Source organism: Salmo salar, chromosome ssa11, assembly GCF_905237065.1.
Source record: "Salmo salar chromosome ssa11, Ssal_v3.1, whole genome shotgun sequence".
NCBI classification, from domain to species: Eukaryota; Metazoa; Chordata; class Actinopteri; order Salmoniformes; family Salmonidae; genus Salmo; species Salmo salar.
The window spans coordinates 110477349-110494426 of record NC_059452.1 but is presented as its reverse complement, the minus strand read 5'-3'; the positions used below and the strand labels follow the sequence as shown (position 1 = coordinate 110494426).

Sequence of the window (17078 nt, the reverse complement as noted above, 5' to 3'; positions counted from 1 at the left end):
TTTATAACATTTTTGACATGCGTTTTTCTGGATTTTTGTTGTTGTTATTCTGTCTCTTACTGTTCAAATAAACCTACCATTAAAATTATAGACTGAACATTTGAACATCTTGGCCATGTTCTGTTATAATCTCCACCCGGCACAGCCAGAAGAGGACTGGCCACCCCTCATAGCCTGGTTCCTCTCTAGGTTTCTTCCTAGGTTTTGGCCTTTCTAGGGAGTTTTTCCTAGCCACCGTGCTTCTACACCTGCATTGCTTGCTGTTTGGGGTTTTAGGCTGGGTTTCTGTACAGCACTTTGAGATATCAGCTGATGTAACAAGGGCTTTATAAATACATTTGATTTGATTTGATTTTGATCATTTCTCTGTCAGTGGGCAAACGTACAAAATCAGCAGGGGATCAAATACTTTTTTCCCCTCACTGTATAGGTTGAAAAGTGACTGGTAGCAGGAATATATAAATACTATATGGTAATATCCTAATGGTAATATATACATGTAAACAGAATATATAAATACTACATGGTAATATCCTAATGGTAATATATACATGTAAACAGAATATATAAATACTACATGGTAATATCCTAATGGTAATATATACATGTAAACTGGAGTAGGTGACCAGTAGCAGGATAAATACTAATGGTAATGAATGGACAACATTGAAATGGAGTAATACATCTGGGGATGGGTATAGTCAGATAGTCTGAGGCAGAGCAGTAGCTGCACTACCTGGGGATGGGTATAGTCAGATAGTCTGTGGGAGAGGCAGAGCAGTAGCTGCACTACCTGGGGATGGGTATAGTCAGATAGTCTGAGGCAGAGCAGTAGCTGCACTACCTGGGGATGGGTATAGTCAGATAGTCTGTGGGAGAGCAGTAGCTGCACTACCTGGGGATGGGTATAGTCAGATAGTCTGTGGGAGAGGCAGAGCAGTAGCTGCACTACCTGGGGATGGGTATAGTCAGATAGTCTGAGGCAGAGCAGTAGCTGCACTACCTGGGGATGGGTATAGTCAGATAGTCTGAGGCAGAGCAGTAGCTGCACTACCTGGGGATGGGTATAGTCAGATAGTCTGAGGCAGAGCAGTAGCTGCACTACCTGGGGATGGGTATAGTCAGATAGTCTGTGGGAGAGGCAGAGCAGTAGCTGCACTACCTGGGGATGGGTATAGTCAGATAGTCTGTGGGAGAGCAGTAGCTGCACTACCTGGGGATGGGTATAGTCAGATAGTCTGTGGGAGAGGCAGAGCAGTAGCTGCACTACCTGGGGATGGGTATAGTCAGATAGTCTGAGGCAGAGCAGTAGCTGCACTACCTGGGGATGGGTATAGTCAGATAGTCTGTGGGAGAGCAGTAGCTGCACTACCTGGGGATGGGTATAGTCAGATAGTCTGAGGCAGAGCAGTAGCTGCACTACCTGGGGATGGGTATAGTCAGATAGTCTGTGGGAGAGGCAGAGCAGTAGCTGCACTACCTGGGGATGGGTATAGTCAGATAGTCTGTGGGAGAGGCAGAGCAGTAGCTGCACTACCTGGGGATGGGTATAGTCAGATAGTCTGTGGGAGAGGCAGAGCAGTAGCTGCACTACCTGGGGATGGGTATAGTCAGATAGTCTGTGGGAGAGGCAGAGCAGTAGCTGCACTACCTGGGGATGGGTATAGTCAGATAGTCTGTGGGAGAGCAGTAGCTGCACTACCTGGGGATGGGTATAGTCAGATAGTCTGTGGGAGAGGCAGAGCAGTAGCTGCACTACCTGGGGATGGGTATAGTCAGATAGTCTGAGGCAGAGCAGTAGCTGCACTACCTGGGGATGGGTATAGTCAGATAGTCTGAGGCAGAGCAGTAGCTGCACTACCTGGGGATGGGTATAGTCAGATAGTCTGAGGCAGAGCAGTAGCTGCACTACCTGGGGATGGGTATAGTCAGATAGTCTGAGGCAGAGCAGTAGCTGCACTACCTGGGGATGGGTATAGTCAGATAGTCTGTGGGAGAGGCAGAGCAGTAGCTGCACTACCTGGGGATGGGTATAGTCAGATAGTCTGTGGGAGAGCAGTAGCTGCACTACCTGGGGATGGGTATAGTCAGATAGTCTGAGGCAGAGCAGTAGCTGCACTACCTGGGGATGGGTATAGTCAGATAGTCTGTGGGAGAGCAGTAGCTGCACTACCTGGGGATGGGTATAGTCAGATAGTCTGTGGGAGAGGCAGAGCAGTAGCTGCACTACCTGGGGATGGGTATAGTCAGATAGTCTGAGGGAGAGCAGTAGCTGCACTACCTGGGGATGGGTATAGTCAGATAGTCTGAGGCAGAGCAGTAGCTGCACTACCTGGGGATGGGTATAGTCAGATAGTCTGTGGGAGAGGCAGAGCAGTAGCTGCACTACCTGGGGATGGGTATAGTCAGATAGTCTGAGGCAGAGCAGTAGCTGCACTACCTGGGGATGGGTATAGTCAGATAGTCTGAGGCAGAGCAGTAGCTGCACTACCTGGGGATGGGTATAGTCAGATAGTCTGAGGCAGAGCAGTAGCTGCACTACCTGGGGATGGGTATAGTCAGATAGTCTGAGGGAGAGCAGTAGCTGCACTACCTGGGGATGGGTATAGTCAGATAGTCTGAGGCAGAGCAGTAGCTGCACTACCTGGGGATGGGTATAGTCAGATAGTCTGTGGGAGAGGCAGAGCAGTAGCTGCACTACCTGGGGATGGGTATAGTCAGATAGTCTGAGGCAGAGCAGTAGCTGCACTACCTGGGGATGGGTATAGTCAGATAGTCTGTGGCAGAGGCAGAGCAGTAGCTGCACTACCTGGGGATGGGTATAGTCAGATAGTCTGTGGGAGAGCAGTAGCTGCACTACCTGGGGATGGGTATAGTCAGATAGTCTGAGGCAGAGCAGTAGCTGCACTACCTGGGGATGGGTATAGTCAGATAGTCTGAGGCAGAGCAGTAGCTGCACTACCTGGGGATGGGTATAGTCAGATAGTCTGAGGGAGAGCAGTAGCTGCACTACCTGGGGATGGGTATAGTCAGATAGTCTGAGGCAGAGCAGTAGCTGCACTACCTGGGGATGGGTATAGTCAGATAGTCTGAGGCAGAGCAGTAGCTGCACTACCTGGGGATGGGTATAGTCAGATAGTCTGAGGCAGAGCAGTAGCTGCACTACCTGGGGATGGGTATAGTCAGATAGTCTGAGGCAGAGCAGTAGCTGCACTACCTGGGGATGGGTATAGTCAGATAGTCTGAGGCAGAGCAGTAGCTGCACTACCTGGGGATGGGTATAGTCAGATAGTCTGTGGGAGAGGCAGAGCAGTAGCTGCACTACCTGGGGATGGGTATAGTCAGATAGTCTGAGGCAGAGCAGTAGCTGCACTACCTGGGGATGGGTATAGTCAGATAGTCTGTGGGAGAGGCAGAGCAGTAGCTGCACTACCTGGGGATGGGTATAGTCAGATAGTCTGAGGCAGAGCAGTAGCTGCACTACCTGGGGATGGGTATAGTCAGATAGTCTGAGGCAGAGCAGTAGCTGCACTACCTGGGGATGGGTATAGTCAGATAGTCTGAGGCAGAGCAGTAGCTGCACTACCTGGGGATGGGTATAGTCAGATAGTCTGTGGGAGAGCAGTAGCTGCACTACCTGGGGATGGGTATAGTCAGATAGTCTGTGGGAGAGCAGTAGCTGCACTACCTGGGGATGGGTATAGTCAGATAGTCTGTGGCAGAGCAGTAGCTGCACTACCTGGGGATGGGTATAGTCAGATAGTCTGTGGGAGAGCAGTAGCTGCACTACCTGGGGATGGGTATAGTCAGATAGTCTGTGGGAGAGGCAGAGCAGTAGCTGCACTACCTGGGGATGGGTATAGTCAGATAGTCTGTGGGAGAGGCAGAGCAGTAGCTGCACTACCTGGGGATGGGTATAGTCAGATAGTCTGTGGGAGAGGCAGAGCAGTAGCTGCACTACCTGGGGATGGGTATAGTCAGATAGTCTGTGGGAGAGGCAGAGCAGTAGCTGCACTACCTGGGGATGGGTATAGTCAGATAGTCTGTGGGAGAGCAGTAGCTGCACTACCTGGGGATGGGTATAGTCAGATAGTCTGTGGGAGAGGCAGAGCAGTAGCTGCACTACCTGGGGATGGGTATAGTCAGATAGTCTGAGGCAGAGCAGTAGCTGCACTACCTGGGGATGGGTATAGTCAGATAGTCTGTGGGAGAGCAGTAGCTGCACTACCTGGGGATGGGTATAGTCAGATAGTCTGTGGGAGAGCAGTAGCTGCACTACCTGGGGATGGGTATAGTCAGATAGTCTGTGGGAGAGCAGTAGCTGCACTACCTGGGGATGGGTATAGTCAGATAGTCTGTGGGAGAGCAGTAGCTGCACTACCTGGGGATGGGTATAGTCAGATAGTCTGTGGGAGAGGCAGAGCAGTAGCTGCACTATCCCCTGTAGGGCCTTCCGGTCGTGGGCGGTGCAGTTACCATACCAAACGGTGATACAACCAGTCCTCCACTTGAACTGCTATAGGGTTGAGATCCGGCGGCGACAGAGATGGCTGCCTCGCTTCGCGTTCTCAGGAAACTATGCAGTATTTCGTTTTTTTTATGTATCATTTCTTACATTGTTACCCCAGGAAATCTTAAGTTTTATCACATACAGTCGGGAGGAACTATTGGATATAAGAGCAACGCCAACTGACCAACATTACGACCAGGAATATGACTTTCCCCTAGAGGATCCTCTGTTTGGACCACCACCCAGGACAATGGATCGGATCCCAGCCGGCGACCCAAAACAACGGCGCTGCAGAAGGGGCAGATGGAGCGGTCTTCTGGTCAGGCTCCGTAGACGGGCACATTGCGCACCGCTCCCGAGTTTACTACTCGCCAACGTCCAGTCTCTTGACAACAAGGTAGACGAAATCCGAGCAAGGGTTGCCTTCCAGAGAGACATCAGAGATTGTAACGTTCTTTGTTTCACGGAAACATGGCTCACTCGAGACATGCTATCTGAGTCGGTACAGCCACCTGGTTTCTTCACGCATCGCGCCGACGGAAACAAACATCTCTCTGGTAAGAAGAAGGGTGGGGGTGTATGCCTTATGATTAACGAGACGTGGTGTGATCATAACAACATACAGGAACTAAAGTCCTTTTGCTCACCTGACCTAGAATTCCTTAATCAAATGTTGATCGCATTATCTACCAAGAGAATTCTCTTCGATTATAATCACAGCCGCATATATCCCCCCCAAGCAGACACATCGATGGCCCTGAACGAACTTCATTTGACTCTATGTAAACTGGAAACCACATATCCTGAGGCTGCATTTATTGTAGCTGGGGATTTTAACAAGGCTAATCAGAAAACAAGACTCCCTAAATTATATCAGCATATCGAATGCGCTACCCGGGTGGAAAAAATCCTGGATCATTGTTACTCTAACTTCCGCGACGCATACAAAGCCCTGCCCCGCCCTCCTATCGGAAAATCTGACCACGACTCCATTTTGTTGCTCCCAGCCTATAGACAGAAACTAAAACAGGAAACGTCCATGCTCAGGTCTCTTCAACGCTGGTCCGACCAATCTGATTCCACGCTTCAAGATTGCTTCGATCACGTGAACTGGGATATGTTCCACATAGCGTCGGACAATAACATTGATGTATACGCTGATTCGGTGAGCGAGTTTATTAGCAAGTGCATCGGTGATGTTGTACCCACAGCATCTATTAAAACATTCCTCAACCAGAAACAGTGGATTGATGGCAGCATTCGTGCAAAACTGAAAGTGCGAACCACTGCTTTTAATCAGGGCAAGGTGACCGGAAACATTACCGAATACAAACAGTGTAGCTATTCCCTCCGCAAGGCAATCAAACAAGCTAAGCGTCAGTATAGAGACAAAGTAGAGTCACAATTCAACTGCTAAGACATGAGAGGTATGTGGCAGGGTCTACAGTCAATCACAGACTACAAAAAGAAAACCAGCCCCGTCGCGGACCACAATGTCCTGCTCCCAGACAAACTAAACAACTTCTTTGCTCGCTTTGAGGCCAATACAGTGCCAACGACACGACCCGCTACCAAAACCTTCAAGCTCTCCTTCACCAACGTGAGTAAAGCATTTAAACGTGTTAACTCTCGCAAGGCTGCTGGCCCAGACGGCATCCCTAGCCGCGTCCTCAGAGCATGCGCAGGCAAGCTGGCTGGTGTGTTTACGGACATATTCAATCAATCCTTATCCCAGTCTGCTGTTCCCACATGCTTCAAGAGGGCCACCATTGTTCCAGTTCCCAAGAAAGCTAAGGTAACTGAGCTAAATGACTATCGCCCCGTAGCACTCACCTCCGTCATCAAGCAGTGCTTTGAGAGACTAGTCAAGGATCATATCACCTCCACCCTACCTGACACCCTAGACCCACTCCAATTTGCTTACCGCCCCAATAGGTCCACAGACGATGCAATCACAATCACACTGCACACTGCCCTAACTCATCTGGACAAGAGGAATAACTATGTAAGAATGCTGTTCATCGACTACAGCTCAGCATTTAACACCATAGTACCCTCCAAACTCGTCATTAAGCTCAAGATCCTAGGTCTCGACCCCGCCCTGTGCAACTGGGTCCTGAACTTCCTGACGGGACGCCCCCCAAGGTGGTGAGGGTAGGAAACAACATCTCCACCCCACTGATCCTCAACACTGGGGCCCCACAAGGGTGCGTTCTGAGCCCTCTTCTGTACTCCCTGTTCACCCACGACTGCGTGGCCGTTATCAAGTTTGCAGACGACACTACAGTGGTAGGCTTGATTACCAACAATGACGAGACGGCCTACAGGGAGGAGGTGAGGGCCCTCGAAGTGTGGTGTCAGGAAAATAACCTCACACTCAACGTCAACAAAACAAAGGAGATGATCGTGGACTTCAGGAAACAGCAGAGGGAGCACCCCCCTATCCACATCGACGGGACAGCAGTGGAGAAGGTGGAACATTTAAGTTCCTCGGCGTACACGTCACGGACAAACTGAAATGGTCCACCCACACAGACAGCGTGGTGAAGAAGGTGCAACAGCCCCTCTTCAACCTCAGGAGGCTGAAGAAATTCGGCTTGTCACCAAAAACACTCAAACTTTTACAGATGCACAATCGAGAGCATCCTGTCGGGCTGTATCACCGCCTGGTACGGCAGCTGCTCCGCCCACAATCGTAAGGCTCTCCAGAGGGTAGTGAGGTCTGCAGAACGCATCACCGGGGTAAACTACCTGCCCTCCAGGACACCTACACCACCCGATGTCACAGGAAGGCCAAAAAGATCATCAAGGACAACAACCACCCGAGCCACTGCCTGTTGACCCCGCTATCATCCAGAAGGCGAGGTCAGTACAGGTGTATCAAAGCTGGGACCGAGAGACTGAAAAACAGCTTCTATCTCAAGGCCATCAGACTGTTAAACAGCCATCACTAACATTGAGTGGCTGCTGCCAACATACTGACTCAATCTCTAGCCACTTAATAATTAAAAATTGGATGTAATAAATGTATCTCTAGTCACTTTAAACAATGCCACTTTATATAATGTTTACATACTCTGCATTACTCATCTCATATGTATATACTGTACTCTATACCATCTACTGCATCTTGCCTATGCCGTTCGGCCGTCGCTCATTCATATATTTTTATGTACATATTCTTATTCATTCCTTTACACTTGTGTGTATAAGGTAGTTGTTGTGAAATTGTTAGATTACTTGCTAGATATTACTACATGGTCGGAACTAAAAGCACAAGCATTTCGCTACACTCGCAATAACATCTGCTAACCATGTGTATGTGGCAAATAAAATTTGATTTGATTTATGGATGTTCTCCAATGGTGCAGCTGTAAAAGTTCCTGAGAATCTGAGGGGCCATTCCAAATCGTTTCAGCCTCCTGAGGGAGAAGAGAGACATTGCTGTTATGGTGTGAGAGGACCATGTGAAGTCCTCAGTGAGGAGGAACTTGACCCTCTCCACTGCAGCTCCATCGATGTGGAATCCACCTTGTTCCTATATTGTCCATTTTCCAGGTTGATGGCTCTACGGAGGTCGTAGCGGGACTTCTTGTACACGTCCTCAGGCGTATCCTTGGGGTTGGCTGCAATAGCCCTGTGTGCGGTAGCTCTCTCCTTCAGTCTAGCGCGTACATGAGTGCAAATTCAGGGCTTTTGATTGGGGAAGCAGCGAACCTTCAATGTGGGGATTAATTTCCTGATGAAGCCCGAGACAGAGGTGGTTAGCTCGTCGATGCTATCGGCGGAGTCCTGAAACATATACCCATCAACGCAGTGCTAGCAAAGCAGTGCTGAAACACAGGCTCTGATTCAGAGGACCATTTCTCTACAGAGCGCATCACAGGTACTTCCTGTTTCAACTTAGTTTTGTAAACAGGAACCAGGAGTATAGAGACATGATCTGATTTGCCAAAGGGGGGACGAGGGAGGGCCTTGTATGCATGCTTGTGGTTTGTAACAGTAGCAGTGGTTTAGGTCATTATCGCCCCTAGTGGCGAAGGAGACCTGATGATAAAAGTTAGGCATCACGGGAAGAAAATAAATCACAGGCAACAAGAAAAGCAGCCTACGGGTGCATGGCTTCCTGCTTGTTTATAGCCTCGTACAGTTGGTTAGTGCCAGCTTGTTGTTGTTGTCCTGAGGTGGAAAATATACAGCAGTCATGATAACAGATGAAAACTCTCTCGGGAGGTAGAAGGGTCAGCATTTGACCATTAGGTATTCCAAGATGGGTGAACAATAGGTTGAGAAGTCTGCACAGCATCTGTTGTTGATGAAGAGACATACTCGTCCCCCTCTGGAATCCCCTGAATCCAATGACCCGTCTGCTCAGGTGAATGGAGAATCCATCGGGTTGGATAGCCATGGGAGGTATCTTGTCCGAAAGCCATGTTTCAGAAAAACAAATCATATTGCAGTTACGAGAGTCCCGTTGATAGGAGGTCATCCATCTTATTTTCAAATGATTGGCCAATAGATTGGCCAATAGAATGGAGGGAAGTGGTGGCCAGTTTTCCATTTGCTTTAGTCTCAACAGGACGCCTGATCTCTTGCCTCTTTTTTGCAGGCGTTCCCTCTTGGGAGCCCGTAGATCGGAGGTACATAAAGAGCTATTAGGGGTAGGTTAGGGTTAGGGGTAGGGGTAGGTTAGGGTTAGGGGTAGGTTAGGGGTAGGTTAGGGTTAGGGGTAGGGTTAGGGGTAGGTTAGGGGTAGGTTAGGGTTAGGGGTAGGGTTAGGTTAGGGGTAGGGTTAGGGTAGTGTTAGGTTAGGGGTAGGGTTAGGGTTAGGGGTAGGTTAGGGGTAGGTTAGGGTTAGGGTTAGGATTAGGGTAGGGTTAGGGTAGGGTTAGGGTTAGGTTAGAGTAGGGTTAGGGTTAGGGTTAGGTTAGGGTTAGGGTTAGGGGTAGGGGTAGGGGTAGGTTAGGGGTAGGTTAGGGTTAGGGGTAGGGTTAGGTTAGGGGTAGGGTTAGGGTAGTGTTAGGTTAGGGGTAGGGTTAGGGTTAGGGGTAGGTTAGGGGTAGGTTAGGGTTAGGGTTAGGATTAGGGTAGGGTTAGGGTAGGGTTAGGGTTAGGTTAGAGTAGGGTTAGGGTTAGGGTTAGGTTAGGGTAGGGTTAGGGGTAGGGTTAGGTTAGGGGTAGGGTTAGGGTAGGGTTAGGTTAGGGGTAGGGTTAGGGTTAGGTTAGGGTAGGGTTAGGGTTAGGGGTAGGTTAGGGGTAGGTTAGGGTAGGGTTAGGTTAGAGTAGGGTTAGGGTTAGGGTTAGGGTTAGGTTAGGGTAGGGTTAGGGGTAGGGTTAGGGTTAGGGGTAGGTTAGGGGTAGGTTAGGGTTAGGGTTAGGGTTAGGGTAGGGTTAGGGTAGGGTTAGGTTAGAGTAGGGTTAGGGTTAGGGTTAGGGTTAGGTTAGGGTAGGGTTAGGGGTAGGGTTAGGTTAGGGGTAGGGGTAGGGTTAGGGTAGGGTTAGGTTAGGGGTAGGGTTAGGGTTAGGGTTAGGTTAGGTTAGGGTAGGGTTAGGGTTAGGGGTAGGTTAGGGGTAGGTTAGGGTAGGGTTAGGGTTAGGTTAGAGTAGGGTTAGGGTTAGGGTTAGGTTAGGGTAGGGTTAGGGGTAGGGTTAGGTTAGGGGTAGGGGTAGGGTTAGGGTAGGGTTAGGTTAGGGGTAGGGTTAGGGGTAGGGTAGGGTTAGGGTTAGGTTAGGGTTAGGGTTAGGGTAGGGTTAGGGGTAGGTTAGGGGTAGGGTTAGGGTTAGGGTTAGGGTTGGGTTAGGGTAGGGTTAGGGTTAGGGTTAGGTTAGGGGTAGGGTTAGGGGTAGGGTTAGGTTAGGGTTAGGGGTAGGGTTAGGTTAGGGTTAGGTTAGGGTTAGGTTGGGGTTAGGGGTGGGGTTAGGTTAGGGTTAGGGGTGGTTGGGTTAGGGGTAGGGGTAGGGGTAGGGTTAGGGTTAGGTTAGGGTTAGGTTAGGGTTAGGGGTAGGGTTAGGTTAGGGTTAGGTTAGGGGTAGGTTAGGGGTAGGTTAGGGTTAGGGTTAGGGGTAGGGTTAGGGTTAGGGTAGGGTTAGGGTTAGGGTAGGGTTAGGGTTAGGGTTAGGGTAGGGTTAGGGTTAGGGTTAGGGTAGGGTTAGGGTTAGGGTTAGGGTTAGGGCGGATGAGTCAAAGCCAAAGCCGAAATTGAGGTTAGTAACTGCCGATCTAATGTTCAAAAGTTTTTGTCGATCGTAAGAAATTATAGCGAATTAGTGAAAATATGAGATTACAGTTACTTCTTTGATTACTATTTAATTCAGAAAGGGTGTTTCTCTATGATATTCAATTCAGAGTTGAAAAAAGGTGTAAGTTTAAGTTTGTTCAACCACTATGATGACACGCCAAATGCATTTGGATGAATCCTTTCTGTCTTCTTCTGATGCCTTATAAAAGGGAAATTAATCCAAAAGTAAGTGATGTTATCAGATGACCTTACTGAGTTTGGTTAAGGACGCCAGAGGGAGGTTAACAGTTTTTAAGTGTGTTGCTCTTTTGACTCCTACATGGAGCAGACCTGTGCTGACAAGTTAGTAAAATACCAGCCCCTCGTGTCATGTCTGGACAGCCCTGGTTATCACTGCAAACATGTAGCGCTGGTATTTGGAAGTCTCTGCCATGTACGTAGGCTGCCAGTATGTGGCCTTCAGATTGCAGGTCTGTCTAAAACCAAGGCAAAGCAACGAGGTAGTGTTCTGTGTTAGCCGTCATGGGCAGCCTAGCTGTATGGAGAAGGTGCTTTCTGTCTCCATAAGAGGCCATATATCCATGACCTATGAAATGCTTGAATTATTCTCACCTGTAATGTGATTTGTTGATTCAAATAAAGTTTTTAAATGAGAGTGAGTGAGAGTGTGTGTGTGTGTGTGTGTGTGTGTGTGTGTGTGTGTGTGTGTGTGTGTGTGTGTGTGTGTGTGTGTGATTGTGTGAGTGAGTGTGCGCATGCGGTATGTGTGTGTGCATGCGGTATGTGTGTGTGTGAGAGTGAGAGTGAGAATGTGTATGTGTGTGTGTGTGTGTGAGAGAGTGAGTGAGAGTGCGCATGCGGTATGTGTGTGTCGTACGTTGAGGCTGCTGAGTTGGTCCTGGGTCATGCTGGCTCTGAGCTGCTCCTGTTTGAGCTGCAACATACACTCCTCCTGGGCAAACAACCTTTGCTGCTGTGCCTCCTACACACACAGAGAGAGAGAGAGAGAGAGAGAGAGAGCACACAGAGAGAGTGAGAGCACACACAGAGAGAGAGAGAGAGAGAGCACACAGAGAGAGAGAGAGAGAGAGAGAGCACAGAGAGAGAGAGAGAGAGAGAGAGAGAGAGAGAGAGAGAGAGAGAGAGAGAGAGAGAGAGAGAGAGCGCACACACACAGAACACTTCTATATTTTTACTATTCTCTACATTGTAGAATAATAGTGAAGACATCAAAACTATGAAAAAACAATGTTCTGGTTCATTTCTAGTGTTAAGTTAGCTGGCTAGCCAGTTCAAATAATGACCATATCATGTACAGTGCCTTGCAATAGTATTCATCCCCCTTGGCGTTTTTCCAATTTTGTTGCATTACAACCTGTAATTATTTTTATTTGGATTTCATGTAATGGACATACACCAAATAGTCCAAATTGGTGAAGTGAAATGAAAAAAATAACTTCTAAATCCGAAGAAAATATCAAATGGAAAAGTGGTGCGTGTATTTGTATTCACCCCTTTGTTATGAAGCCCCTAAATAAGATCTGGTGCAACCAATTACCTTCAGAAGTTAATTATTAATTAAATAAAGTCCACCTGTGTGCAATCTAAGTGTCACATGATCTGCCACATGATCTCAGTATATATGCACCTGTTCTGAAAGGCCCCAGAGTCTGCAACACCACCAAGCAAGCGGCACCATGAAGACCAATGAGCTCTCCAAACAGGTCAGGGACAAAGTTGTGGAGAAGTACAGATCAGGGTTGGGTTATAAAAAAATATCAGAAACTTTGAACATCCCACGGAGCACCATTAAATCCATTATTAAAAAATGGTAAGAATATGGCACCACATCAAACTTGCCAAGAGAGGGCCGCCCACCAAAACTCACGGACCAGGCAAGGAATGCATTAATCAGAGAGGCAACAAAGAGACCAAAGATAACCCTGAAGGAGCTGCAAAGCTGCACAGCGGAGGTTGGAGTATCTGTCCATAGGACCACATTAAGCTGTACACTCCACCGAGCTGGGCTTTACGGAAGAATGGCCAGAAAAAACCCATAACCTTTCTGGTGCAGGCGTTCCGCTAGCGACCCACCTCGACAACATCTGGTGAAATTGCAGAACGCGAAATTCAAATTACAGAAATAGAAATATTTAACATCCATGAAAATACAAGCGTCATACATCAAAATAAAGATTAACTTCTTGTTAATCCAGCCGCTGTGTCAGATTTCAAAAAGGCTTTACGGCGAAAGCACACCATGCGATTATTTGAGGACAGCGCCCCGCTTACAAAAGCATGAAAAACATTTTTCAACCAGGCAGGTGCGCCACGAATGTCAGAAATAGCGATATAATAAAAGCCTTATCATTGAAGATCTTCTTCTGTTGGCACTCCAAAAGGTCCCAGCTACATAACAAATGGTCCTTTTGTTCGATAAACTCCTTCTTTATAACCCCAAAAACTCAGTTTAGCTGGAGCGCTTCATTCAATAATCCACCGGTTTCCCTCCTTCAAAATGCATACAAAATGAATCCCAAACGTTACCAATAAACTTCACCAAACATGCCAAACAACGTTTATAATCAAACCTCAGGTACCCTAATACGTAAATAAATGATCAAATTTAACCTGTTAGGGCTAGGGGGCAGCATTGACACGGCTGGATAAAAAACATACCCGATTTAATCTGGTTACCACTCCTACTCAGTAACTAGAATATGCATATACTTATTACATATGGATAGAAAACACCCTAAATTTTCTAAAACTGTTTGAATGGTGTCTGTGAGTATAACAGAACTCAAATGGCAGGTCAAAACCTGAGAGATTCCTTTACAGGAAGTGGCCTGTCTGACCATTTCTGGAACTTCTTTGCCATCTCTATCATTTACTAAGGATCTCTGCTCTAACGTGACACTTCCCACGTCGTCCATAGGCTCTCAGAGCCCGGGAAAAAAGAGAATGTCGTCATTCCAGCCCCAGGCTGAAACACATTATCGCCTTTCTCAAGTGGCCCATCAAGAGACACTAGCTTATGCGCGTGACCCCGACCGCCCCCGCCTTTGGGATTTTTTCCTCTGTTTGCCGAAAAGGAGATTCCCTGTCGGAATTTTATCGCTTTTCTACGAGAAAAATGACGTAAAAATTGATTTTAAACAGCGGTTGACATGCTTCGACGTACGGCAATGGAATACTTTGAATTTTATTGTCAGGAATTGCGCCAAGCGCGACACTTTTACTATTTCGGATAGTGTCTGGAACGCATACGAACAAAACGCCGCTATTCGGATATAACGATGGATTATTTTGGACCAAACCAACATTTGTTATTGAAGTAGACGTCCTGGGTGTGCATTCTGACGAAGACAACAAAAGGTAATGACATTTTTATAATAGTAAATATGATTATGGTGAGTGCTAAACTTGCCGGGTGTCTAAATAGCGAGCCCGTGATGCCTGGGCTATGTACTTAGAATATTGCAAAATGTGCTTTCACCAAAAAGCTATTTTAAAATCGGACATATCGAGTGCATAGAGGAGGTCTGTATCTATAATTCTTAAAATAATTGTTATGCTTTTTGTGAACGTTTATCGTGAGTAATTTAGTAAAATGTTAGCGAATTCCCGTAAGTTTGCGGGGGGGTATGCTAGTTCTGAACGTCACATGCTAATGTAAAAAGCTGGTTTTTGATATAAATATGAACTTGATTGAACAAAACATGCATGTATTGTATAACATAATGTCCTAGGGTTGTCATCTGATGAAGATCATCAAAGGTGAGTGCTGCATTTAGCTGTCTTCTGGGTTTTGGTGACATTATATGCTGGCTTGAAAAATGGGTGTCTGATTATTTCTGGCTTGGTACTCTGCTGACATAATCTAATGTTTTGCTTTCGTTGTAAAGCCTTTTTGAAATCGGACAGTGTGGTTAGATTAACGAGAGTCTTATCTTTAAATGGCTGTAAAATAGTCATATGTTTGAGAAATTGAAGTAATATGATTTTGAAGATTTTGAAAATCGCGCCACAGGATGGCAGTGGCTGTTACGTAGGTGGGACGAATTCGTCCCGCCGGTCCCATAGAGGTTAAGACGGAGAATCGTTATTGTCTACCGGAGATAAACAACAAAGAACGCGCTCTCTTCCACGCGCATGAAACACTACAGCCAAAATGGGAGCCACCTAGAAAAACTACAAATTCTGGCTCATTTTTCCAAAAACCAGCCTGAAACTCTTTCTAAAGACTGTTGACATCTAGTGGAAGCCCTAGGAACTGCAATCTGGGAGGATTTCGCCTCATAATAAACATGACTCAGGGTTTCGCCTGCCATATCAGTTATGTTATACTCACAGACATTATTTTAACAGTTTTAGAAACTGCATATGCATATCCTAGTTTCTGGGCTTGAGTAACAGGCAGTTTACTTTGGGCACGCTTTTCATCCGGACGTAAAAATACCGCCCCCTAGCCCAAAGAGGTTAAAGAAGAAAATAAGCAAACAAGTTTGCCAAAAGGCATGTGGGAGACTCCCCAAAGACATGGAAGAAGGTACTCTGGCCAGATGAGACTAAAATTGAGCTTTTTGGCCATCAAGGAAAACGCTTATGTCTGGCACAAACCCAACACCTCTCATCACCCCGAGAACACCATGCCCACAGTGAAGCATGGTGGTGGCAGCATCATGCTGTGGGGATGTTTTTCATTGGCAGGGACTGGGAAACTGGTCAGAACTGAAGGAGTGATGGACGGCGCTAAATACAGGGAAATTCTTGAGGGAAACCTGTTTCAGTCTTCCAGAGATTTGAGACTGGGACGGATGTTCACCTTCCAGCAGGACAATGACCCTAAGCATACTGCTAAAGCAACACTTGAGTGGTTTAAGGGGAAACATTTAAATGTCTTGGAATGGCCTAGTCAAAGCCCAGACCTCAATCCAATTGAGAATCTGTGGTATGATTTAAAAGATTGCTGTACACCAGCAGGAAGCCATCCCACTTGAAGGAGCTGGAGCAGTTTTGCCTTGTAGAATGGGCAAAAATCCCAGTGGCTCGATGTGCCAAGCTTATAGAGACATACCCTAAGAGACTTGCAGCTGTAATTGCTGCAAAAGGTGGCTCTACAAAGTATTGACTTTGGGGGGGTGAATAGTTATGCACGCTCAAGTTGTCTGTTTTTTTGTCTTGTTTCTTGTTTGTTTCACAATAAAAATAATTTTGCATCTTCAAAGTGGTAGGCATAATGTGTAAATCAAATGATACAAACCCCCCAAAAATCTATTTTAATTCCAGGTTGTAGTGCATCAAAATAGGAAAAATTCCAAGGGGGGTGAATTCTTTCGCAAGGTACTGTACAGTGCCAGTCAAACGTTTGGACACACCTACTCATTCCAGGGTTTCTTTATTTTTACTATTTTCTACATTGTATAATTGTAACTCCCTGGCCATAGAGAGGGGTTTTTGTTCTGTATTTTGGTTAGGCCAGGGTGTTACATTGGGTGGGCGTTCTATGTTCTGTGTCTATGTGTTTGTATTTCTTTGTTTTGGGCCGTGTGTGGCTCCCAATCAGGCACAGCTGAAGTTCGTTGCTGTTGATTGGGAGTCACACATTAGTGCATGTTTTTCCGTTGGGGTTTTGTGGGTAATTGTTTCTGTTTAGTGTGTTTCACCTGACAGGACTGTGTTGGCTGTCAGTTCCTTGTTTTGTTTGAATAGTGTTACCGCAATAATTAAATATGTTGAACACTAACTCCGCTGCGTTTTGGTCCACTCTCTCTAAAGGCAGCCGTTACAATAATAATAGTGAAGACATCAAAACCATGAAGTAACACATATGGAATCACATTACATGCATAAATATGCATAAATATGCATGAAAAGTATCTGTATAATACAATATATCATCTGGACTGACCACCGCAATCTGGAGTACATCTGGGCAGCGAGGAGATTGAACCCTCGCCAGGCAAGGTGGGCCATGTTTTTCACCCGTTTTGTTTTCACCCTTTCCTACAGACCAGGCTCCCAGAACGTGAAGGCAGAAGCATTGTCCCGGCTGTATGACACAGAGGAGCGGCCCATGGATCCCACCCCCATACTCCCAGCCTCCTGCTTGGTGGCGCCGGTAGTGTGGGAGCTGGACGTGAACATTGAGCAGGCGTAACGTGCAGAGCCCGCTCCCGTCCAGTGTCCCGCTGGGCGTCTGTACGTCCCATCTGCTGTTCGTGACCGGTTGATCTATTGACCGGTTGGCCCACACGTCACCCTCCTCTGGTCATCCTGGGATCGGTCGGACAGTGCGCTGTTTGAGCGGGAGGTACTGGTGGCCT

At 47.1% G+C, this 17078-nt stretch overlaps 1 protein-coding gene across 1 annotated transcript in view; it reads right to left on the bottom strand.

Moving 5' to 3' along the window:
- The window catches only part of LOC106592268 (dixin-A), a 150727-nt gene that overhangs the window by 31151 nt on the left and 102498 nt on the right, over nucleotides 1-17078 (bottom strand). Inside the window, exon 11 of the mRNA XM_045688922.1 lies at nucleotides 11627-11731. Within this exon, the coding sequence (XP_045544878.1) occupies nucleotides 11627-11731 (105 nt within the window). The remainder of the gene's footprint in view (nucleotides 1-11626; nucleotides 11732-17078) is intronic.